The sequence below is a fragment of the Erpetoichthys calabaricus genome, chromosome 7 (genome assembly GCF_900747795.2).
Source record: "Erpetoichthys calabaricus chromosome 7, fErpCal1.3, whole genome shotgun sequence".
Taxonomy (NCBI): domain Eukaryota; kingdom Metazoa; phylum Chordata; class Cladistia; order Polypteriformes; family Polypteridae; genus Erpetoichthys; species Erpetoichthys calabaricus.
The window spans coordinates 18,767,620-18,795,265 of NC_041400.2; the positions used below are offsets into that span (position 1 = coordinate 18,767,620).

The following is a 27,646-nucleotide window of genomic DNA, read 5'->3' on the forward strand; positions in this document are numbered from 1 at the left end:
TGTGGGAGGAAACCTGAGCGCCTGGAGGAAACCCACGCAGACACGGGGAGAACATGCAAACTCCACACAGGGAGGACCCGGGAAGCGAACCCGGGTCCCCAGGTCTCCCAACTGCGAGGCAGCAGTGCTACCCACTGCGCCACCGTGCTGCCCCAAATCAATTCAGAGGACTGAATTCTTAAAAACAGGGGTATTGAAATGAAGGGAAAAGGAGTTAATTAGCAGTTTAAACTGCTCACTGATTAGGAAAAGGGTCAGAATGAAAACCTGTAGCCACTGCGGCCCTCGAGGACTGGAGTTCGACACCCCTGAAACCTGACCAACCTGCTCCAGAACGCTCTGGACCTCAGACTGGGCTGAAGGTTCACCTTCCAACAAGACAGCCACCCTAAGCACAAAGCAAAGACAACACAGGAGTGCCTTAGGGACAACTCTGGGAATGTCCTTGAGTGGCCCAGTCACCAACTGAACTTAAGCCCAATCAAACATCCTAGGAGAGACCTGAAAATAGTCGACCATCAAAGGTCTCCATCCAACCTGACAGAGCTTGAGAGGACCTGCAGAGAAGAAGGGCAGAAAATCCCCCAATACAAATGCATAAAGCGCTTGTCACGTCAAACCCAAGAAGACCCCAAGGCTGAAATCACTGCCAGTAGTGCTTCAATGAAGTATTGAGTAAAAGGGTCTGAATATGTGTGCCAGTGTGATATTTCAGCTTTGTTTTGTTTTTTTGTTTGAGTAAATTTGCAAAATCTTCTAAAATCTCATTGTTGCTTTATCATTCTGCAGCATTGAGTGTTGCTTGATGTTAGAAAAAGGGAATTTAAATGATTTTAGCACAAGGTTGCAAAATAACAAAAAGTAAAAAGTAAAGGGGTCTGAATACGTTCTGAATCCACTATTTAGATAGACGCTGTGTTATTTTAATTTTTTTTGTGTTTAATATTTCAACTCAATATGTTTAACTTGAACATGATGCTTGTAATAATGCTTCTTTCTTTCTTTCTTTCTTTCTTTCTTTCTTTCTTTCTTTCTTTCTTTCTTTCTTTCTTTCTTTCTTTTTGGGAATCTGCACATTTATCTTTAGTTAAACCTGTGTAGGGCTGAAGCAATGCATAAATAAATATAGAGAAATTGGTTAGCTACTGAACATATCGTCAGCATTGGCCCCTACAAGTGATGAAAAGCCAGAAACAAAAAGCCATTTCTGTTAGCCAATACTGAGGATCTGAACTCTTCCGTAAGTAGCCGTCAATTTTTGCTTCTCGCTAGGGGTCGCACGATGTCAGAAAATCAATTTGGCCACAGCAGGCTGAAAAATGCTTTGAATTCAATATTGACCTGTCCAGATAAGGTGATGCATTTTTCATTACTCTAAAAAAGAACAAATCGGTAAAAACAAAAACACAAGAAGAACAAGAACAATTTTAAAGTTTGTGTTCTGTGTGGTTTTAGTAATGGGGTAATCAAAAAGCCAAATGGCATAACTACATAACGCTTATTGTCACCTGAGAGGTTTATTTCATTTCAACAAAATGAATTCCGCGTTTTAGGAAAGCCTATGAGGATTGTTTATTTTAATCCACGGATCTATACAAACACTGCAATAGTTACTTGTATTTACTGTACGAACTGACTGACATTTTAACCACTTTGGGAGGAATGTTTAAGTAAAGATATTCGAATATGAAAGGCACTATAAGATGGATAGATATGAACGGCACTATCTAATAGATAGATAGAAAGATAGATGGGCGCAATTAAAAGACATTTACAGGATCTTAATGTATGGATAATATTAACTCAAATATCAATAAAAGTTTTGATTACTCAAAAATCTGACACGACGAAAGAAAGAAGGAAATGTTCTGAAAGCGAGTTACGTTGTATTCTGTTTCACTCATTTTTGTCCAGGCTGTTTCCGCTTGATGATCCCGTGAACACGAGACGGTCGAAATATTTTTAAAGCCCTCGCTCTCTTTTGAGTTAATCCAACAATGGAGCTATTTATTTTGTTCTCTTTTGACACCCTTTTATACCTTCTTTAAGGGCTTGTCAGTAGCGTTCTGAAAACTTAAAGCGGCACACGGATACATACCTAGCTACATGGATAAATATGATTGAAGACAGTAAAATCGTTACAACAAATCTCGATGATGAGCGACAAAAATGTTCACTCAGTTATTTTGTTGACAATACTTTTTTTTTTTGTTCCCAGTTCCAGTACACGACACAAAATCTTGCGGAAGCTTTCCTATTCTCGCCCAGTATAAATATGCTGTGTATCCCGTTTGCACAAGCACTTCTGAGTTAAATCTAAACATATCCTGCTCTCACAGTAACGGATCGATTTCAACAAGGAACGAGTTGCTATAAAGAGGTGGTCGCGTGAATCCGCGGGGGATGGGGAGCGTTTTCCATCCAGAGCAATTCGCTACTTGTAGCATAATAACAGCGGAGTCCAAACTGTATCGCGAGGCGCGCTGCCGGGGGTGTTGCGAGGGATTTACTCTGCAGGTTAGCGATGATGAGGTCAGGGCAGCTTGGTGGATTGGCGGCGTGACGTCAGCGCCCACCTTGTGCGGAGAATTAATCTCCTGCTGAAGAGACGGCCTAATCTCACAGGGAAATGGGCACATTGGAAATCCACACGGTAACCGACAAATATGCTTTATTTATTTTTTTAACCATTTTAGAGAAATGCAGCTGTCAAAGTCCGAGACAAAGTGCCCCGATGCTAAAAAAAAGATAGATCATGGGTATGTATGCGCGTTTGTATTCCTTGTTTCTTCTAATAGTTCTAATTTGTTTGGGGCTGACCTGTCTTAACCTTACACTTCGTTAATAAATGCTTATGCTCCACTGCGTTATAATCCGATCGCTAACATTTTAGAACATGAAACGTGAAGTATGAAACTTGCTGATGTAAAAGTGTTGATGGCTAAAGCCCTACAGATTGTGTTGCGTTTTGCTGTCAGCACTGTGCAGTCCATGTATAAAATAACAAAACGGCACACCTCCGTTTATTCATTTAAACTATACAATGATAAAAGCGCGTGCCTATACCTCCCTGCCCTTAAACCCTGGCGCGGCGTTTACCGTCACGGGATGGAAATGCTTAAAAGACTTCAATTAATACAATATGGTGAATAAATAAAAAGTAACACCACATCGTGCACAATAAAGGTAAATCCTGACACCTTTTGGGGGGTTATACAAATGTTTAGATTGCTGCGAAGTTACAAACGACCGAATGTCGTCTTAGATCATCCTTGCGATCCTCTGATATAACAGAGGCGTTAAGCACCTACCGTCGGCAACTGCAAAACTGAAAGAGCCAGGCAACTGTTTGTTTTACATTAAAATAGCGACCCGCCCACCCATTGTCCCACCCACACTGCCAATAATGCCAGGACATTTAAAGGCACACCATTCTTACAGCTAGGAAGTCTATGTGAAACACGGCGAGAGACCCTCTTTTGGGGAGCAAGAAAATAAATACTGTAAATAACAGCCTAAAACACAGCCGGAGAACAAGTCTTCTTTGTGCTTTGGAGAAATGCTCTGCAGACTTGAACGGGATTAGGAAACGCGTAAATAACTGCAGAATGCTTATTTCACGTGAGGGATTCTTTTAATTCCTCTTCTGGATTATTTGTAAAACAATGGGCATTCCAAAGTTCAGGAAAGCCTATGAGGATTATTTATTTTAATTCAAATATGTATACTTACATTACAGTAATTACTTATGTGGACTGTCTAAATATATTGTCATACCACAGTATTTTAATAATTTCGGGAAAATTTTATACGGCTTAAAGATAGATAGATAGATAGATAGATAGATAGATAGATAGATAGATAGATAGATATGAAAGGCACTATATAAAATAGTTACATAGATAAGACACTGTATAATAGATAGATATGTGAAAGGCGCTATATAATAGATAAATATGAAAGGCACTATATAAAATAGATAAGATTCTATATAATAGAAAGATATGAAAGGTACTATGTAAAATAAATAAATAGATAAGACACTCTATAATAGATATGTGAAAGGCACTATATAAGAGATAGATAGATAGATAGATAGATAGATAGATAGATAGATAGATAGATAGATAGATAATTTAGAGGTGCTATATGATAGATAGATAGATAGATAGATAGATAGATAGATAGATAGATAGATAGATAGATAGATAGATAGATAGATAGATAGATAGATAGATAGATATGAAAGGCACTATATAAAACAGTTACATAGATAAGACACTGTATAATAGATAGATATGTGAAAGACGCTATATAATAGATAAATATGAAAGGCACTATATAAAATAGATAAGATTCTATATAATAGAAAGATATGAAAGGTACTATATAAAATAAATAAATAGATAAGACACTCTATAATAGATATGTGAAAGGCACTATATAAGAGATAGATAGATAGATAGATAGATAGATAGATAGATAGATAGATAGATAGATAGATAGATAGATAGATAGATAGATAGATAGATAGATAGATAGATAGATAGTAAAAGTACTTAAACCGTTCAATTGAAAGCAGCTTTTCTTATTTTGATAGAAAATGTATACCTCACATGTATTGATGGCAGTTACTCCAACACACACATACAGTATTTCTCTCCTTTCATTTTCCAGGCACACACGCGCACACTCACTCAAGCAGAGGGCAGTAAGTGCACTAAAAGTGAGTATTACGATTATGTTTTAGTTCATTTGATGCTTTCTTTTCCATCACTGTTCAGTGTTTAAGGTTGCTTTCTCACAACACCATGAATCAGGGTTCCTTATTCCAGTCTGAGTGGCAACTGCAGGGTCTCTGCGTGTCATTGTGGTGTTTTCTCTCCATTCCATCTGTTGTGTTAGATCAGTTGTGTTTGTCCCAGTAGACTGTAATGGACTTGCATTCACTGTTAGGTTAGTTCCTACCTTGTGACAGCTGCAGGTTGATCCTTTAATAGAACATGTGGGTTAAAGTGCTATAATGAATTTGGCAGTATTGGGTACACTCTTAAAAATAAAGTTGTCAAAGTGGTTCTTCAGAGCGATGCCATAGATAGATAGATAGATAGATAGATAGATAGATAGATAGATAGATAGATAGATAGATAGATAGATAGATAGATAGATAGATAGATAGATAGATAGATAGATAGATAGATAGATAGAACTTTATTTGTAAGGGAAAGATTTTAGGTTCCCAAAAGAAACTTCCACATGAAGGATCCAGAAAGAACCTTTATTTATTTAGATCCATAACAGACCCCATACAATAAATGACCATGAATAGATAGGAACAGATTTGTGAAAGGGGTCTTGATTTTCAAAGTAGTCTCGCTGCATACAACACCTCAGGCTAAGTCCAAGTTTTCTCAATCAGTTAGTGTCGACAAGGAACCACACAGCTCAGTAAAGAACTATAGAGTGCCATGAAAGAATCGGTATTTTTTATGCGTGTACATGCAAAATAGTCCCGCTTAGTCCAGTTTGCAGTCGCGCTGTGAAAGTAACGGTTGTAATGAATTTCTTCTTATAATTAGCTTTATTTACTTTAAATTAGTCCTGGGCTAACTTTAAACCAAAACCCTGCATATAGCCATGCTGTTTTTAAGCATCGATGTTAAAAGTGGAGTATAAAACATGAGCGCATGTGCGGATGGATGAATGATTTCTAGAGCCTCAAGAGATGCATGAGCAACCTTTATGATAATATAAAAGGAGAGACAGAAAGAAAGAAAGAAAGAAAGAAAGAAAGAAAGAAAGAAAGAAAGAAAGAAAGAAAGAAAGAAAGAAAACATTCTTACGGTGTATCTGTTAAATTTAACACCAATGGTATGACAACTTCCACTCCCCTCCCTCCCCCAGGGTACTTCAGAAAAGAGGTGGAGTACAGAAAGTTTATTACTGGAGTCTCACCTACAGGCAAACTGTCTCCTGATGCCGATGCATCCGGCCTTTCAGTTTGCTATTTCCCTAACATCTATTCTCCTTTTCAAGTAAATACATAAGCCTTTCCTTCTCTTTAAAGGGAGATGAGAATATCTTACATGTGAGATATATATATATATATATATATATATATATATATATATTATATATATATATATATATATATATATATATATATATATATTGCTGAGTTTTACTGTTCATTTCATTCCATCGGTGATTCGCGCAGATACGAAGCTCCGCACATTTGCTGTTACCGTGAGTGTTCCCTGCACTATATAATGGAGGACTGCCGCTCTGTTTTGATCCCTATCACAAGTATTCAAGGCAATTTATTTGCAAGTTTTCACTTTACTGCTCTTATTCAGTAGCGACCATTCACCAGTGCCTTCCAGTAAGAGCTTCGCAGAAGCTCTAGGGTTTCTCAGGACTTGCGTGAATTTACTGCTTTTTATTATCTGGAGAGCAGATCAGAGGAGGTCCGGATCCTGACCCTGATTGTATGAATAAGTAAGCAGGATGCTGACGATTGTTAAATGCTTATGGGATTTTCGTAAGTGCGCAAAAAAGTGCTAGTGCTGGCATTCTGCCCCGCCGTAGTGTTTGTCATCAAGAGGCGCACTCAGTCCAGAGTGTGGCTGTGTGCGCGTGCGTGGTGTGTGAAAAAAAAAAAAGTCCAACACTTTTAAAGATGAGCTTTTCTAATGCTGCTCTCGGTGCTTTACTTTCGCAGCAGAGATTTCATCTCTCACTTGATGGAGGAAAAAAATCAGCTGGACTGAGAAGTGCCGAGAAAAAGAGAGATGTCTGAAGAGGAGTTGCCACGGCACAGAACACAGTGGTAACTTGTAGCACGGTCATCAATCAAGTCGCATATAGGCGCTGCGATACAGTAGCACTGCTTTGCATTACCTCTCTAAATTCCATTGCTTACCACTTCCAGAGCCTTGCAAGTTATTCGGGACAAAAAATTAATAATAATCCACCTCTTGGGAAGGAATTTTTTTCTTTAGTTCATCCTTCTGGTTACAGCTATATGGTACTTCCTTTTATTTAAGAAAATGCTTTGGATCACAATTTTTATCACTGGATTGACTTTCTGTGGGGAAATGAACATGTATAACTGCATGGATTATGACTACATTGACGATTATTATGAAGAAGAAAAGACAGAAGCAATTGATTACAAGGACCCATGCAAAGCCGGTAAGTGAAATAAATCTATCTATCTATCTATCTATCTATCTATCTATCTATCTATCTATCTATCTATCTATCTATCTATCTATCTATCTATCTATCTATCTATCTATCTATCTATCTATCTATCATACATCAACGTGCAGAATGAAACACATACTTATCCTTTTTTGAAATGCCCTGATGGAAATGTGAGATTATTTTAATTAGATCAACACACTATTATTCTAACAAGTGTTTATTGTCTCGTTATGTCGATCTCCATATACTTTTAAATGCGATGTGATTGTAACTAAACCGATTTAAGACGAAACACGAGTTGCTTTGTTACAACTAATACAAGTATTTCTCATTTTTAAGAAGACAAGCCATTCGGCTGATTGACTCCGAATGGGATTTCTCGTGGCTTTTCCTAGGTGTGAGGTGCACAGAAACGTCATCCGAGCTGAAGTCAAAGCCTCGATTTAGAATGAGGTTTCTTTCAATTCAGTCTTTTAGATTATCAACCGACTGCCGAGTTTTGACCGCAACGTTTCGTGTCCCCGGTAAGAGAAGAAAGTTTCCGGCGACCGATGCAAGCTGATGCAGAGAGAAACCTGCTTAAGAAGGTTCGTCAGCCCCAATGCGATCAACAGGCGTCCCGTCCCTAGCACCTGTTGCCGACAGAAAAAGGCTGCGGTTACCCGGCTAACCCATCAATGAAACTTGACCCGAAAATGGAAGAGCAATTGCATAAGCAAAAATTCAGAACGAAGCAAAGCGTATTTTGATCGAATCTGTCAATCAATATGGACTATTTTAAAATATAAACTCAATTCAGCTGATTTTATTTTCATTCACAAAAAGACGCATGTGTTCTTTAGCGAATATCACGCCATTTATACAACTGTACATCAGAGCACTGTCATGTTATGTGCAATGGTGCAGACTAACGCGAAATCCGAACGGTTCATACTTCAGTTCCTTAAATACTATGCCGCCCTTTCAGATCAATTAGGTGGTGTGGCGTAGTGGTTAAGGCTTTGGGCTTCAAGCTTTGATCAATATCACTCCGCGACTGACGCTGTGTGACCGCGACCAAGATATTTCACCTCCTTGTGTTCAAACTGGAAGGGAGAGAAAAGTCAAGCAAAATGACACCTTTTATTGGCTAACTAAAAATATTACAATATGCAAGCTTTAAAAAGAAATGTAACTAGTCATGTCAAGTCGCCTCTGATAAACGCATCAGCCAAATTACTACATGTAAATTACTAAAGCTTGAAATTCTAGTCTACCTGTCATTGCATGCAGCCATTGATCAATGAAACCTACTTTTTCCAAAAAACTTGGCCTGTATCGCAAGAACCTACTCAAGGGAGGAAACAATCCTAGATGGCACGCCAGTCCTTGGCAATTTGGAAGGAAATAACCTTTGAAAGAGAAATAAATAAAAGCCACGAGGTGACTAGCAACGCATGACAGTGCTGTGACCCCGGCACGTCAGCCAGGCGCCCCGTCACAGCAGCTACTCACCTTTGTACTGCCAGTCATCTCACTGCCGTCCTTGGCTCGCTTTCCTCTTTTACAGCTCTCATTGTGCCTAGGTGCCCACACAACCTGTGGCATTGTTTTAATCCACGTGTTCTTTCCTGATGTGCCACTTTGTACTACAAAATCAGTGTTATGAAATCACCTCTCACTATTGCAGCCTTTCTTAGGAATCTTACTTTCACATTCATATTTAGATATCAGTGAGGCCTAAGGAGATATTTTCTACAATTAACACCCTATACACATTTATTGTATTATTATTATTATTATTATTGTTTTAAACTTGCAAATATGTAGAATAATCATGTTCAAAGTCCTTCCTATGATCACCCGGATCATTTGCCTTTTTATCATCTTTCTCGAGACGTACAGTAACAAGTAAATGTATACAAACCCTTTGGAATGACCTCATTTTCTGAATTAATTTGTGAATTTCCCATTGGGATTAATAAAGTATCTATCTATCTATCTATCTATCTATCTATCTATCTATCTATCTATCTATCTATCTATCTATCTATCTATCTATCTATCTATCTATCTATCTATCTATCTAATTGGTCATAAAATGTGATCTGATCTTCATCTAAGTCACAACCTGGGGCCGATCTATTATGAAACTAAGGAAGCTTATGCTTCAGGGCCACTAATCCCAGGGGTCCCCAGAAGCAACTTCAGTCCATGTTGCTTAAAAATTTTGTGTGCCTACAGTATGAGAAGGGTGTTTTTTTTTTAATAATAATATTATAGTGTAATTAAGTACAGCAGTTTCAATCAAATTGTGGTGATTTGTCATGAAACAAATCCAGTGAAGAAGATAACAGTGGTTACCCAGACCTCGTTGCTGGTTACGAAGGAGCCCCCCATAACAGTTCAAGCCTCAGGGCCCCAAAAACATTCACAAATACAAACTAATAATATGCTTACACTTTTACATCACAAACAGTTACAGTCTTTCCTGTCTTTATTGAACCAACCCATCAAACATTTAATAATAATAATAATAATAATACATTTTATTTATATAGCGCCTTTCACATGCTCAAGGCACTTCATAGAGTTTAAGATAGAATGGCAGGGTATGCAGTATATAGCATTGTACAAACCAGATAAATAAATAAAGAAGATTAAGACAGTAAATTCAGAGACAAAAAAAAAATGCAATGTGTCCTGTGGATATAAAGTAAGTAAACCCTGGGGTTACTGACAGGTGGAATCTCCTCTGGCAGCCATAACCTCTAACAAGCACTTCCAGTAGATGCAAATCAGATGTGCACGACATTCAAGAGAAATTTTGGACCATTCTTCCTTACAGAGGTGTTTCAGCTCAGCCATATTCTTAGGATGTCTGGTGTGAATGACTATCTTGAGGTCATTTCTAATGGGTTCAGGTCTGGGCTGTGACTGGGTCACTCCAAAAGGTGGATTTTCTTTGTTCAAAGTCATTCTGTAGTAAATTTACTTTGGTGTTTACGTTAAGTATCCTGCTTCGTCATCCAACTTCTACTGAGCTTCACCTGGTGGACAGCCACCCTGACATTATCCTATAGAACAAGGGTGTCCAACTCTGGTCCTGGAGGGCTGCAGTGGCTGCAGGTTTTCATTCTTACCCTTTTCCTAATCATTGGCCAGTTTTCACTTCTAATTTACTCCTTTTCCCTTCATTTTAATATCCCTGTTTTTAAGGATTCAGTCTTCTGAATTGATTCGTTTCTTCATTAAATGGCAGCCAAACAGAAATGAGACATGAAACGAGCCAACAGATGACCAGCTAAATTGGAACATCAAACTCCAGCCAGTTTCACTCTAACCAGTTTCTTAATGAGAAGCTAATTCTTGCTGTTAATTAAAGCTGCTATTGAATATCGTGACTTGTTGCTGCTCTCATTCTGCCACAGCAGACTGTTGATTTTTTGTTATTTCTAAAACCACCGTCAAGATATTTTGTGACCTGAGCAGACCAACATGACCGAGACCTTCACCTTTCTTTATTTCCAGGTTAGCTGATCATGTGGTGGTTTGTTTTGTGTCTCATTTTTGTTTGGCTGCTCACTAAGGATAAAGAAACAACCAAGGGGTCTGAGTCATGTCAATTAAAACTAAGGCAAAACAAGTTAATCAGAAGCAAAAACGGCTCACTAATTAAGAAGAGGGTTGGAATGAAAACCTGCAGCCACTGCTGCCCACTAGGACCAGAGTTGGACACCCCTGCTATAGAATATTCTGATAAACTTGGGAGTTCTTTTTTGCACTTGATGATAGCAAGCTGTCCAGACCCACATCAGCAAAGTAGCCCCAAATCACGATACTGACTTAACTGTACTTTATCGTTGGGGTGACTTTTTCAGGTCGGTATTTGGTGCCCTTTTCACACTCATACAGAGTGAACTTCAGCATATTCTTCCTGAGCAATTCAACCTTAGTTCTGTCAGTCCACAAAACAGTTTCCCTAATGGCATCGTGGAGTGCCAGGACAATTTTGGCAAATTTTAGTCCTGCCGTGATGTTATTATTATTTTTTTTTTGGAGATCAGTGGCTTACTTCTTGGTGCACTGCCACAAACACCATGCCTGTTCAATGTTTTGTGTATGGTAGGCTAATGAAGAGAGATGTCCACATGTTTCGATGTGTCCTTCAGGCCTTTTACTGTTTCTCTAGGGTTCTTTTATACCTCATTGACCATTCGGTGTTGTGCCTATCAAGTCATCTTGAATGAGCATCTAGTTCCAGGACGAGTAGTCACACCACTAACTCATCTCCATTTGTACACTGTTTGTCTAGCTGTGAACTAATTAAATTCTTTGAAATTACTTCTTTCACCCTTTCCAGCTTTATGCAGATAAGCGAGTCTTGACTGTAGACTTCTGCGATCTTGAGTCTTCGAGGCATGCTTTGCATGAGGAGATGCTTCTTGTGAACAGTGAACTCTAAATGTTTAAGTTTTTTCTTATTGGTCAGTGTAGCTCGAAGCCACACCTCCAATCTCGTTTCATTGGTTGGACTCTAGCTTTCTTAACGCCCTCACTCCAGTTTGATTTTGTTGAAGTCACCAGCCTAGGTGTTTGCACAGTTTTTCCACCCTGCACCTGTGAATGTTTGAGTAATTTATCCAATGTATACAAGAACAATACAATAATTTGTGCCTTAATAGTTTAAACAGATTGTATTTGTTTATTACTGTAACTTAGATGAAGATCAGAGTATATTTTAATACAAATTTATACATAAATGCATTTTTCCCAAGGGATCACATGCATTTTCTAGCCACTGTATTATAAAATAGTAGAAGTGCCAGATGTTACTAGGTGTCCCAAGATCTTATTTCACACATATGAACAAATGCAATGACAAGCAGGGGGATATTAACTTCATTTTTTTTATTTTCATTTTGTTAGGTCACAATTTAGAATAACATACATTTCATGTTGAAAACTCCAAAGAACCATAGACATACATAGTTTCAGATTTTGGGTTTCATAAGATGAATAAGCACAGACAGAGTGGTATTTCTGCCGAGGAGACTCCTCTTCAAGCTTAAACCTGATAAACACCCATTTGGTTTGTAAAGTTCTCTCTCTCTGGTACAGTACCTGCCAAATACAAAGAGTACATGACACGTATTTTGCACTAATTGGAGCTCATCCGGATGTATACACCTTTGCTTCCACTTATGGGGATCGAACCTCGGACGTCAGTGCCTGAGGCACAACCTCTGATGTTGCACCACGATAGCTGGTCCTCTTACTTGACAGGGTGAAGATCGGAGTGTTACATTCATAGGTCTGAATCCAAATCTGATTATTTGGATGGTTTCCTATGAGGTAACGCTTCTGGTTGGACAGCCATTCGGCAAACATCTGGCACGTCCTCTCAGTCGTGAGAAGCAGATTGTAGATATGTGATACATCCATCCATTTTCCAACCCGCTGAATCCGAACACAGGGTCACGGGGGTCTGCTGGAGCCAATCCCAGCCAACACAGGGCACAAGGCAGGAACCAATCCCGGGCAGGGTGCCAACCCACCGCAGGATACACACAAACACACCAAGCACACACTAGGGCCAAGTTAGAATCACCAATCCACCTAACCTGCATGTCTTTGGACTGTGGATATGTGATACAGTTCCTGCCAAATAATACAAAGAGTACACAACACATGTTTTGCCCTAATTGGGGCTCATCAGGTGTACGCACCTTGTGTACTCTTTGTATGATTTGGCAGGTACTGTATCACATATCTGGGATCTGCTTCTCGCAGCTGAGATAATATGGCGTCTGTTTGCCGACTGGCTGACTAACCACAGGAATTACCTGGTAGTAGGTAACGATTCAGACCTATGAATGTAGTTTTCTCTCTGGACATGCCTTCGATCTGGACGTGGACTGGAAGGCGCGGGGCCTTTTCCAGGCTCAGCAGGCGTGGTCAGTTGTTTGGGTTCCTCTTGGTACTGCAGATGAATGAAGAAGGACAGTTAGCAACAGCGCCTCCTCTCGATGTGGGATTGGTATCGCTTACCTCTCCTGATCCTTGAAGGTGACTCCCAGGCACACATGCATGACAATCTGTTTATACTCAGTATAGGCACACCCCTCCATTCATTCATTTACCCATCCAGTAGTGTTCTGGATCAATTAATTCCATTGCAGACTCATAAACCAATACACTACATCACAAATAAAAAGAAAAACCAGTACACTATGTCATAAATAAAAAGAAAAACCAACCCTAATAGCATTACCATACTCTTTATTAAAATGAAAGCATGCTTTCTAATATACAGTAGTTTCAAGAAACTCATCTTTCCAAATTTTAGAAAGTGGAAGTCAGACTGAGCACAACATTTGCCAATCCTACCAACAAAAAATCTATGGGAGTGGAGTCAAGAAAATACGTTTGTATTTAAATTTCTTTGATTTTGTAGATTTGGCTGTACGACAATGTAGTATAATGAATTTGTCCTGGTTGGTTACCACCATTCAATCCCATAATGCTTTGGAGCATTAAGTTACACATTGTTAGTTTGTTTTATGGTGTGTTGGTGCATTTTGCTGCTGTTGTTATTTGTTGTTTACTCACTTCGCTTGCTCACCATTCTCTACCTCGCCACCCCCCTCAGAGTGAATATCTAAATTAAGAATAAATATTTGCCTAAAGGATTAGTTTGTGAATTGTAAATTGACGTGATGTTAATGGGCTGATTAGTGTGATTCATGACTCTGACGTATCTTTGGAAGTTTTAATGAGACACCTCGTTTCATTCCTGTCTTCCCTTCCCCCTTATCTTTTTTAGATTATTAATTATAGTAATTTAAAACATATCAGGCTCTGCATTTCCTCAATAACAATTAAGGATCAATCAGCTCTTACACTGAAAAAAAAATGTGATGATTCACACTTGATATTTTCAATCTGAACCAATATAATTCTTTTTAGCTTATTGATCCCACAATTTTTAAGTTGAGGCAAATCATTTATAGTGATTGGGTGCAATTCACTTGTTTTATACTAAATCGATTTTTTAAGTTGTTCTTCTTTTTTGGCAGTTGGAAAGCCAGCACACAAACAAACTAAAATATTAAGCTAACTGAAATAGGATTTCTACGTTTATTCCCTCCACCATAACTTACTTTGGTAGAAACAATTTTTTTTTTATTTGCCACACCGCTTTGCTATTACATTCACCTTAGTTTATTTAGGAGGTGTCAGCTCATATACTTATATGGTATTCAAGCTAAGTACTTAAGAGAAATACTCAACTTTTGCCAATTTTTGTCATACTAGGGTGTTGTACCGTGTTAGCCATTATGAATGTAGAGAAAAGCCAAGCAAAATGACACCTTTTATTGGCTAACTAAAAAGATTACAATATGCAAGCTTTCGAGGCAACTCAGGCCCCTTCTTCAGGCAAGATGTAATTAGGGTTAGGGTTAGGGTTAGGGATTACATCTTGCCTGAAGAAGGGGCCTGAGTTGCCTCAAAAGCTTGCATATTGTAATCTTTTTAGTTAGCCAATAAAAGGTGTCATTTTGTTTGGCTTTTCTCTCCATTTTTTGTCACAAATGGAAAGAAAATCCCAGTGCTGCAATGGTTATTTCTTACACCTTAATGACAGCTTATAGTAAAAGGATATTCATTTTGACTTATTAAAATATTCTGAGTAATGCAACATTATCAAAAGTGCTCAATCCACTTTAGGGGTATTGAGAGGGGCAAACATTATCTTAGCAACATTAGGCACAAGGCAAGAATTATCCCTACAGAAGGCGCCAGTCAACTGCCAGGCCTTGGCATGACCACATAGAGCTGATTTAGAATTGTCAATTAATGTTTGGGGATGTGGAAAGAAAAATCAAAGCATAAAAGAATAAACATGCAAATGTTGTGTAGACTCTACACGGACAATGGCCAAGTCAAGTCAAGTGGCTTTATTGTCATACTATCCATACACTGTATTGCAGCATACAGTGGCACAAAATATGACATACATAGACACCGGACAAGTGTGAGACAAGTGAAAAACTATACTATACTATACTATACTATACTATACTATACTATACTATACTATACTATACTATACTATACTATACTATACTATACTATACTATACCATATTTATTCATTTATTTTTTCACTGCTTATCCAAAGCTGGGTTGTAGGGGCAACAGTCTTAGCAGTGAGGCCACACTTGCCATCTCATTCTGTGGGATCCCAAGGCATTCCCTGGTCATCTGGGAGATATAATCCTCCCCATTAGCCCTGAGTCTCCCCCAGGGTCTCCTCCCGGCTGATCGTGCCTGTAAAACTCCACAGGGATGCGTCCAGGAGGCATCCGTATCAGATGCCCGAACTACCTCAATTGGCTCCTCTGGGCGGGGTACTGTTTTTAAATTTATGGGTTTGCATTATTAGGGGCTTTGAATCGCTCTTTGTCTGACCCCTCACCTGGGACCAATTTGTCTTGAGAGGCCCTGCCAGGAGCTTCAGCTCCAGACAACATAGCTTCCAGGGCCATAGGGGCACTCAAAACTCTCTGCCATGGGAAGAGATATACTATACTATACTATAAATAGATGGAAAAATAAATGACAGCCACATGAGAGAATAGAAATAAATTAAAATTGACATAAATAAATAAATAATAACAACAACTAATAATAAAAGCTGCAGTAATAACAAATGTAACAAATGTACAGCATATAAATAATCTACTAGAAACAGATCTGATGGTAGGTGGACAGCACAGAGTTCATGGTTTGGACAGCCAAGGGGTAGAAGCTGTTGTAGTGCCTGGCAGAGCTGGCTCAGATGCTACAGAACCTTCTGCCAGATGGAAGTGAGACAAAGAGACGGTGGGAAGGGTGGTAGTTGTCCATCAAAATGCTGTAGGCTTTGTGGATGCAACACTTTGTAAATATGCATTTAATGGAGGCCAGGTAGGTGTCACTGTTCTTTTCTGCAGTGTACACTCTCCTATTTGTGGTTGAAGATAAATGGATGAGATAATCTAAATGAGCAAAAGTAACTTCAGTGTTAATTGACAATATGGGTCACTTACAGACACCTAGAAATGTAGTTTTGCAGGTTAACACCTTCTGTGAGCTACATCAGACTGTGTATCTGGTACTGTTATCTCTTTTATTTTGGCAACATCCTGCTAAGAATTTAGAATCATGTTCTGCCTTGCTTTTTGGAAATAAAAAACTGTAAGTGTCTATAAAAATTGACACTCTGTGACTGAAATATATGTTGTAAGCAACTTTGGGCTGTTGACTAGCAAAATCATGTCATCAATGTCTGTTCTGTGGATGAATAAATGATTGTGTAAAATAGTTTAGCTGTATTGTACAATTGTTTCAATTTAAACACAAACACCTCATACATACCGTCAAGATAACAACCACATGATGTGTCTGGGCAAACTTGAGGGACATCATTTATAATAGTGAGTCACACAGGACCCCCGTTAATCATTGACTTGCAAAAGCTTTGGATGAATGAAGCTCTTCTCCAGTTCATCCTCCTTATCTTTGATTCTTTATCTCTTTTTATTCTCATGACTCTATTGCTTTGACTTTTATCAATTCCACCAGCATAAATGTCATCATTTGTTTAAAATAAACTGGAGAATTTGAATCATGGGAGACATTGAAATTCTGCTGCAAGAAGTTAAAATATGAACAAATATGTTTGTATGCATTTAGTGAGTAAGTCATGCATCCTGTCAGAAGACCCCATCAATGATCTAAAAAAAATTCTAGAGAAGGTTGCCCAGATCTAAAGAATAAGGTCTTTATGAACCGCTGAAAATGTCAGCCACCTACAACGACACATCCATTCGTTCTCTTAAACAGCAGAAAATTTAGTATGTTTTTGTCAATGAGTTAATGTATTGATTATTTTTGAATATCATCACTAGGTTTTTGTTACTCAAGGAATAACCATAACACGTATGTCTTAATTAGTTCTGGATTCTTCATTAAAAACAAAACAGCATTTGATTACTTTCAACAATGAATCCTAGATGCAGTGAGAAAAATCCCTTTGACTTTAGAACTCAATCGAGAAATGTTTGTGAGAAGAGAGGAAGATGGAAGATCTTTACATAGACTCTCATATTCATTCAATTGAAGTGTTAAATTACCACCATCAAGAAAGCATGATATTTGACTTAACCAATCTGTACAATGATTCAGATTTAGATAACCACACAGTTTATCTTCAATGTTTCTGTTCTTAATGATTAATATTCTCTCTTTATTTTATGATTTATTGCTTCTACTCATATATTTTACAAATCCATTGTGATATAGATGCTATATAGTGCCCCACCCGACACAGACTCACACTGAGGCACGTGTAAAAACACTCAGAACTTTATTATTCTTCACCTGTGGGGCACGTCTTCCCCTGTGAACCCCACTGGCAATACACAGTCCCAAAAACAACTTAGCCAACACCGAAACACTTTTCTGGCACCACCACTCCTCCCGTCTAGCTTCGTCTGAGTGGTGGTGGCTGGCCCCTTTTATAGCCCATCCGGAAGTGATCCAGGTGCTTGACCACCTGGTTCCAATTGCACTTCCGGGTGGGGCTGAAGAGTTGTCCAGCTGGGCTGTGGAAACCATGCAGCACCCACTGGCGGCCACCCCAGCTCCCAACCGGGCTGTTGAGGACTCCATCTGCCATGGAGCCCTGCGGGAGGTTGGGGAATCACCGTCAGCCAGGGAGGCTGCCACCAAGTGTCCTGGGGGAGGTATTGAGCTGCCCATGGTTGCTACCCCAGAACATATGCAGCAAGGGCGTCCCGGCCGCCCGTCACACCATATAATCCTTTGAGGGTGATTTGGGAAACAATCTGGAGATCTACGGGATTGACTTAAATTGCATTATAGATGTTGGATTGCTAATGGTTTCGGTGGGCTGGTGCCCTGCCCAGGGTTTGTTTTCTGCCTTGCACCCTGTGTTGGCTGGGATTGGCTCCAGCAGACCCCTGTGACTCTGTAGTTAGGATATAACGGGTTGGATGATGGATGGATGGATTGCTAATGGAAAAGTTATGAATTTCTATAAGTAGATGAAGATCTCTGTATAACATACAATGCCTATAAAATATCTTCACCCCTTCATGGTTTTCACATTTTATTGTTATACAACATTGAATCACAGTGGATTTAATTTGGCTTTTTTGTCGCTGATCAACAGAAAAAGACTCTTTAATGTCAAAGTGAAAACAGTGGTCTAAATTATTTACAAGTGCAGCACACAAGATAATGAATCACTTCAAGTCAATGTTTAGCAGATGAACCTTTGGTAGCCATGTTAGTCTGAAGTCTGCGTGCACAGGTCTCTATCAGTTTTGCACATCTGGACTCTGCCATTTTTTCTCCATTCTTGCTCAAGCTCTATCAGGTTGCATGGGGATCCTGAGTGAACAGCCCTTTTACAAGTCCAGCCACAAATTCTCAATTGGATTAAGATCTGGCTCCTCTGGGACATTAAGGTTACTTTTTTAAAGCCACTCTTGTGTAGATCTGGCTTTGTTCTTTAGGTTTTAACACACTGCTTCAGGTTCTCCTTCTATGGTTTTGTTATATTTTGCTTCATTCATTTTCCTCTCACAAGCCTTCCTGCAGAGAAACATCTCAACAGTATGAAGCTTCATGTTTTTGATAATGTGCAGTGTTTCGCTTATGCCACAGTGTTTAATCTGATGACAAAAAAGTTCAATTTAGGTCTCTTCAGACCATAGAACCTTTCTCCAGCTCACTTCAGTGTCTTCTGTCTGCCTTCTGGCAAACTCTAGGGATGTCCCAATGCGATTTATTTTTTTGTTTTAACTGGGACTTTTTCTTTGCCACCATCTCATAAAGCAGCTACTGATGAAGCACATGGGCAACAATTGTCGTCTGTGCTGTCTCTCCTGTCTCATCTGCTGTACCTTGTAACTCCTCCACAGTTCTCCTAGTTCTCTTGGTGGTCTCCATCACTCATTTTCCTCTTGCACGATCACTCATTTTTTATGGACAACCTGCTTTAGACAGATCTATAGTTGTGCCATTCACTTTCTATTCCTTCATGACTGATTTAACTGGACTGCAAGAGCTATTCAGTGACTTGACTATTTTCTTGTGTCTCTTTCCTGACTTGTGTTTTTCAATCACCTTTTCACAGAGTTACCTGGAGTGTTCTTTTGTCTTCACCGTGTAGTTTAGTCCACCATACTGACTCAACACAAGTTGGACCTTCCGTATAAGGTGCATTTCCGCCATTACCAACTGAAAACCCAGACAGGTGATCTCCATTTGTGCACTTTAATGATGCAGTTATTCACTGAAATTTGGTTTCCAAAATTCCATTCAAAACCTTTGTTCCAGTTAGAGAAACAGGGTTATTGGTCTCTGAGAAACCTGGTTAACAGACATAGTGTAAATTTCTCCACAAGTAACTCGATTATTTGATTGTGTAAACCCTTAACCAGGTTACAGTTAAGGATCTTGTAGTCTGCACATGTCTGATGCACTCTGTTCACCTGCTTAGATTCACACATGCTTTCAGCAGCCACAGATGGAAGTGTCCACAAGGTAAATTTCCTGAAACAAATTCTCAGGTGATTGCATTATTCCTCCTCCTGGTTTAAATATTCTACCTCAATATTTCTGTAAATTTATGTAGATGAGCTGAACATACAGTGCTCAGCTCGGCAGCTCAATCTCAAGAGCATTAGGGTAACATGAAAAATGAACACACATTAAGTAGTCTGATTACTTTTTAAAGTAATGAGTAAAATAATACAATACTTATTGTATAATATAATACTTATTATAATTGCCAAAGCACTGGGTGTAAGGCAAGAAGCACACGTACCGTTATGCCACTCCTTTGCAGGGCTCAATCACACAGCCAGGCAGAAAAGAGTGTGCTACATACAGTCCAGTTTGAGGGACGACCAGGGGAGATAACCTACACAGGACATTTTCTCTCCCGGGTTGTGACAGTGCCATGATTTCCTACAGGGCATCATGGGAATTGGAGTTCTTGGACTTAGCCCTGTTGGGTTCCATGGGTGCCGCCAGGGGGTACTGTGGGGACTATCTAGCCCTACCTTTTCAGGCTCCAGCCTAACCCAGAAGTGATTATGGGACACCGGAAGTACTCCCAGGTTTCCCATATTGTAAAAGGAGCTGCCTGTCACTGCTTAAGGAGCTAGAGTCAGGAGGAAGGAGGACAATAGTTGCGTGGAGGACTGGAAACAGTGACTGAGCACAGGGAAAAACAGAGAGAAGGCAAAGCATTGCTGTGTGATATTGCACTTAACTCTACTTGTGGCTGTGGCATGGGAAACACTTACAGAGAAGAGTTTCCCACAATAAAAGTTCTTTGTGTTTTTATACTTATGTCGGAGTCTTTGTGTTAGGTGTTTGGTGAGCGGGAGTGTCCCCCTGCTGGCCATACCACCAGAAACACAGTTGGGTCTGAAACATTTTCTTGCAACTCAATTTTACCCAGAATCAGAAGACGAAGGTGTGAAGAATTGCCACCAATCAGCATCTTGGGTTCCCCTTGGAGAATAGCAGGCACAGGTCGTAGCAGAGAGATGGTGTTTGCTTAAGCTGCATGCAGTGACTCATCGCAAGACACTCTGTAAACCGTTCTCAACCATCTACCGTTGAGTACTTATAACTCTGCACAACCCAAATTCAAAGGGGTAACGATCCATAGTTTGAGAACCTATGTAGTAACAGAAACCTACACTATATGGACAAGTATTGGGACGCCTGACCATTTCACCAATGACATTGCATTACATTTTAATGTGGAGTTGGTCCCCCTTTGCAGCTATAACAATTTCCATTCTTCTTGGATGGCTTTCCACAAGATTTTGGAGTGTTTCTGCAGGAATTTGTGCCCATTCATTCTGTAGACTATTTATGAGGTCAGGCACTGATGCTGGATGAGAAGGCCTGACTCGCAATCCCCGTTTCAATTCATCCTAAAGGTGTTTGATGGGGTTGAGGTCAGGGCTCTGTGTGGGCCAGTCAAGTTCTTCCACACCAAACTCATCCCACCATGTCTTTATGGACCTTGCTTTGTGCACTGGGGCACAGTCTTGCTGGAATTGAAAAGGGCCTTCCACAAACTGTTTCCATAAGGTTGAAAGTTAGTGTTGCCTGTGTCTTGGTATGCTGAAGCATTAAGATTGCCCTTCACTGGAAGTAAGAGGCCAGGCCCAAACCCTGAAAAACAGCCCCACACCATTATCCCTCCTTCACCAAATTTCACAGCTGGCACAATGCAGTCAGGCAAAACTGCCAAACCCAGACTCACCCATCTGACTGCCAAACAGAGAAGCGTGATTCATCACTCCATAGAAAACATTGCCACTACTCCACAGTCTAGTGGCATTGTACAGTACTTTACACAACCCATCTGATGCCTGGCATTGAACTTGGTGATGTGAGGCTTGCATGCAGCTGCTCGGCAATGGAAACTCATGCCACACAGTTTTTGTGCTTATATTAATTCCAGTGGACATTTGGAACTCTTCAGCTATGGAATCAGCAGAGCATTGGTGACTTTTAGGCACTATGCACCTTAGCAGTCGTTGACCCCGCGCTGTGAATTTATATGGTCTGAGTTGCCATTGTTCCTAAACACTTTCACTTCCACTTTCCAACAATACTACTTACATCTGACCATGGAATATCCAGCAGGGATGAAATTTTACAAACCGTCTTATTGTGGCTTCCTATCACAGTACCACGCTTGAAGTCACTGAGCTTTACAGAACGGCCCATTTACTTCACAAATGTTTGTAAATGTAGACTGCATGGCGAGGTGCTTGATTTTATACACCTGTGGCAATGGGTCTGATTGAAACACTTAATACTTTCATCCATATAGTGTATAAATTAAGCTTCAGTTTAGTTTTAATCTAGCTATTTGCCTTAAATATGTGGAAACAATGTGATTGTTTCCTGCAGTGGCCAGTGTCTGCATGTTGAATCGTCAGGAACTCAGGTCTATGATATTAAAAGGAGATGGATGTTAAGTACTTCAAAGTACATGAAGGACTAAGCATATTTATAAAACAGCAGAAAATTATCAGAGGCTTCATGCTTATTTTTGGAACAACGGTGGCTGACGATTATATTAAATCCTTTTTTGCGCAGTTTAATGACATCAGAGTGTTTTGCCAAAGGAGAACACCAACAGTGGACTTGCGTGTGTAAAAGGAGGTTTTTAAAACAACAGGGTTTTTGCCTTAACGGGTTTACTCACCTTATCCCGGTTAATGCACTCATTGAGCTAATTTGATTTTTTTTGATTTGATGTACTTTATTAATCCCTGAGGGGAAACTGTCTTTTTTTCATGACCCGTGGAGGTCAGAGTGTTGGGTCAGCCATTGTACAGCGCTTTTGGAGCAATTTTCTAGTTAAGGGCCTTTCTCTAGGGCCGAACAGAGTAGGATCCCTTCTGGCAGTAATGGGATTTGAACCAGCAGCCTTTCCAGATAGCAGTGCAGATCCTTAGCCTCAGAGCCACCACTCCACCCTTGACGTGACTGGCTGCAGTAGTGATGACTTAGGGGTGTCGTATTAAAGGGACTAAATACTTACTGTATATAATCACTTATTTTGTGTTTTGTATTTTTAATTAGTTTAGACCACTTACAGGGCTTTGTTTTCACTTTGACATTAAAAAAATCCTTTTCTGTTGACGTGTCAAAAAAGCCAAATTAAATCCGCCGTGATTCACTGTTGTATAACAATAAAATGTGAAAACGTCCAAGGGGGTGAATACATTTTACAGGCATTGTATTGTAGAACGTGCTATAAGAATTAAAATGGGATTAGGAATCTTCCACACTATTTGGATCTGGGGAATGGGGTCTTCTGTTGACATTTCAGTCTGAAAACTAGATTGCACCAATTTGCTTGAGGACTTCTGTTGATATTTGAATGTGACAATGGACCTCATTTAGTAAGATTATCACTTGCTGTAAGTCTGTCTGGAGTCATCAGTAAAAATGCGTTGGGCAGGGGTGGGGGGTCTTATAGGTCAGAGGTGGGGCTTATCAAATGTGATTATCCTCAGACAGTTTCTTATTTATTCAATTGACTGTCAGACAAATGCCATTCAAGTTCAATTTACATCCTAGGGCCAGTAATCTTATCATCAAGGGAGATTCACAAATTAAGGAAAAAAAGGTCAAACTGTATAATGGTATCAGTGCATCTGTGTCCGATTCTGCTGCCTTTCATGTGCTTTATTTAAATTGCTCCCTGGGGAGTGGAGCTGTTGAGATTCCTCTCCTTGATGTAGCATAATTTTATAATTGTGCATAGTGTGGAGCTGCTGTATAAGCTGATAGCCTAACGCATGCAGATTTGAGTGTAGGGAAGGCGCAAGTTATAGCAGCTGAATGCATTTTGGTGGCTTAGATATCATTATCTGAATAGTAGCCATTTTGCTGGAGGTGCTCATCTGTCTGAAAAGTTGTGCAGCCCACCAGCCCCAGTTTGTTGAGATTGCTCTTCATTATATTCTTAAAGGTCATTCTCTTGAATAAAATGCTGATGACGTTTGTCATTGGTATTTTGAATTGAGCGCACATAATACTGGAAAAGATCTATCATTAAAGCTGTGTCCTAATGTTTACTTAAAAATCTTTAGAATGATAGTCTGCTGAATAAAGTGAAAAACACTTCTTGGTTCAGAGGCTAACTTGTATTATAGGCAGGTTAAAGTTAACGTTTGGCTCAATTTGTCTTGGGTTCTGTAGACAAACACTTGGCTAGGAAGGGTCATTGATGGGATGAGAATGGACCAGTAAGGCAAAACATAAAATAGGATCAAGGGAACAAGATTTTTAGAACATTTGAACAATTGTGACAAGAACAGGCCATTCAGCCCAGCCAGCTTGCCAATCATAGTTAGTTGATTATTCAAAAACTAGTAAGCCCGCGATTCGCTAGCGAATCGGAAATCCAAGAATGGCAATCAGTTTCTGTTCCGTCCGATATCTGGATGGATGACATATCATGGAGGGTGGGTGCGTCTGGGGAAATGTCATTTAACTACATAAGCATATCTGTAGTAAAGTGGTCTCGTTTTGTGGAGACGTGACTCCGTTGCCTGTGCTGACACCGACTGCTGGCAGAGTTTTGCACAGCAAGTTCAGTTTACAGGTTGTGGTGTTCGTGTGCCAGCCACTGAGTGTGGGAAGCCGCTGGGTTAGCGTCTGTGACCGTTATGTGATCTATATTACTGGCACAGTGGATTAGAGCAAGTGTAGCTCACAGGTTGTGTTATTTGGGCGCCACCTACTGACTCCGGGAAGCCGCCGCGGTTTGGGAAGTCGTTGCGTTTGACTCTGGGGCGGGTGCCACAGCGTTTTGGGACGCCGCTGCGTTTGACTCTGGACTCTGGGGCGGGCACCATACTGAATGACCGTTATGTGATCTACATTACTGGCACAGTGGATTAGAGAAAGTCTAGTTTACGCCGTGACTCCTTTCGCAAGCTCGTTGTAGGCGCGCGCGTTGTCACAGTTGGTTTGAGTCGTGACTCATTTCGCAAGCGCGTTGTAGGTGCGCGCTTTGTCACAGGGGTTTCCGTACTGTAATACAACCTTTGAATCCTCTCGTTTCTTTTTTTGCTCTGTGGCGGGCAGCAGTATGCGTGCGCCTCGATGTGCCCAGCGCCCTGCGTCCATATCCGGTTTACAACCTTCGGTTAGTAAGATGGATAACATCAAGTGCAGATTTGAAGGTCCTGATATCCTACTTTCCACAAGAGTACTTGGTAATTTATTCCATGCATCTGTGTTTTTTTTTTACATGAGGGAAACACCTATCCCATTCCCAATCATGTCCATTTTTCTTGTTGCAGATTTATTTATTTGTTATTTTAAAATAACAGATGGGATCCACCATACTAATTTCTTTCATAATTTTAAACTCTTTAGTTATAACATCTCTTAATCTAGATTTGCTCATAGTTGCTCTTGCTTGGATATTCTCTACCACTGCCATGTCTTTTCTACAACTTGGAAACCAAAACTGCACACAGTACTCCAGGTGAGGCCTCACTGGTGCAATATAAAGCTTAAACATAACCTCCTTTGACTTGTACTCTGCACCTCGTGATATGTAACCTAACATCCTATTAGCTTTCTTGATTGTTTCCATTCAGTGTCTTAATGTAGATAGTGACGAGTTTAAGTCACCAAAGCTCCAAGATGAAGAGGGCAACCATAAAAAGAGTCTGATTTAGCAGTAAGACACTCTAATTCGGGGTGATCATTAGAAATGAAATTGAGGGTGGAGTGGAGGCTCTGAGGCTAAGGATCTGTGCTGGTATCCTGAAGGTTGACGGTTCGAATCCCTGTCACTGCCAAAAGATATTCTACTCTACTGGGCCCTTGAGCAAGGCCCTTAACCTTCAATTGCTCCAGGGGTGCTGTACAATGGCTGACCCTGCGCTCTGACCCCAAGGGGTATGCAATAACTAACAAATTCCTAATACAAAAAATTGTATAAGGTGAAATAAAGAACAAAAAAAAATGTAATGAGGTAGAAGTACATAATAAACAAGGACAGTTGTGTCAGATACTGGAAATAAAATGTGTGCTTCAATTTAAATGTTTAAACTCTAAATATTCTTAATTGTAATAGAAATGTGTCATTTGTCACCTCAGGATAGAGGTCCACAGAGGGCTAGATCCCTAATAAAGGAACAAAAGTAAAATCATATTCATAATCAATGACCTTGAAATAGTCCAAAATGATACCCCACATGCTTATGTTTGTAAATTGTCACTTTTATCTTTCTGGGAGTGACTCTTAAAGGGCTAGGACCACTGGTAAATAATGAAATATCTAAACTACAGGGAGATTCATTTGAAAGTGGCCCCAAATATTCTGTAATAACTCTCTAAGAAGAATTAATCTGAACGAAACAACGTGCAATGGGCTCCTCAGTATTTGGAGCTTTGAACAACCTGGGATGCCCCTGTGTCGGAATGTTAAGGTAGGTGGCAGACAGCCGTCGTGACGTTTAACCTCTGTTTGCAACTTCTGGCTGCTTACCGCCCGTACCCCTTCACTAAGTCACTCAACGTCTCATCAGGATGGTGGTGTACAGCATTGAGCAGCGCGTCTTCATGGTGCGAACCTATTGGGTCACCAATTCGTTTAAGCGATGTCAGAATCAACTGGATGATCGTGAGTTAATGAAAAGTTACTTCCAGCAAGATGGAGCAACATGTCACGCATGGCAGAAATTGAGTCCTTCTTTGGCAAACGGGTAATTTCAAAGGGGCTTTGGCCAGCATGGTTGCCGGATCTGACACTACCAGACATCTTCTTTTGGGGTCTGCTCAAAGGAAAAGTCTATCGGAACAAGCCTCGCACTGTGGAAGATTTAAAGGAAAACATCCAACGTGAAATTACTGCTATCCCCCTACACCCTGTGAGACCCTTTCCAATACATTCAGGAATATTTAGTGCTGAGTTGAAAATGTGTGTGGCAGAAAATGGAAACTACTTCCAACATTGCATGTAATGTAATCGATTTCACATTCGTCAATGGTATATAGCGTATTTTTTTTTGGTTCAGATTACTTCTTCCTAACAGGATTTACAACAGAATATTCGGGGCCTCTTTTGAGTGAATCTCCCTGTATTATTAAACTCATCTTCAGCATCCTCAAAATACCATAAAACTCCACATACCTTTGTTACCGATTCTCATTTTTTGAAGTTTTATGAAAACTTGTAAACTTGACCTCTTTTATCTCATTAGGGAGTGAACCCCTTGGATCAGTTGATGTGGCCTGCACAACTTCAAGTCCTTCTGATCATTTTTGATGAGATACGTATCGGTTGACTCTTTATCATAAGGATGTAATTTCCTGCACAGAATATGATGCAAAATGACCTTAAAATGAGGGCTTTTAAGATGGCTAAAAAGGAGGGGAACCCCAAAAAACCTGGTGTCTTGCAAATATTAGACATTAACATATATTAAATGGTATCTCATATGTGGGATTTTCTCATACCAGCAAATCAGTAGGAAAAAAAAACTGAAGTGATTTCAAAGCATTCATAAATAATTCTTATGATTATACTCTTTATTTGGTCTTTATGTTCCATATTTTGGTCCCACAGCACTGAGATGTCTATTAGATTTGTTTAATTGGTGGAGAGGTTCACATAGATGATATCTGCTTGGTTGCCATTAGTCGTGACTTCGGTTTCTACAGGGATCTCCCAGAGTATTTTAGATGAAGTATTTTCTAGAATGTGATGCTCCTCTGAGCTCCAACTCCACCATGGCATTGGCACTTGGAAATTGTTGTCCATGGCTACAGTCCAGTGGATGTATTACCAAGTTATTGTGACGCCATAGATAGGA

At 39.9% G+C, this 27,646-nt stretch overlaps 1 protein-coding gene across 4 annotated transcripts in view; it reads left to right on the forward strand.

Moving 5' to 3' along the window:
• The first annotated feature begins 2,416 nt into the window (after positions 1-2,416).
• Positions 2,417-27,646, forward strand: part of tll1 (tolloid-like 1) — a 351,180-nt gene continuing 325,950 nt past the window's right edge. The window contains exons 1-3 of one of the 4 annotated variants that reach the window (XM_051929770.1): positions 2,417-2,759; positions 4,678-4,726; positions 6,722-7,194. In XM_051929770.1, the coding sequence (XP_051785730.1) occupies positions 7,050-7,194 (145 nt within the window). In that variant the 5' untranslated portion in view covers positions 2,417-2,759; positions 4,678-4,726; positions 6,722-7,049. Of the gene's footprint in view, positions 2,760-3,461; positions 3,622-4,677; positions 4,727-6,170; positions 7,195-27,646 lie in introns of those variants that run through there. The other 3 variants (XM_028804997.2, XM_051929768.1, XM_051929769.1) reach the window with 3 other exon arrangements.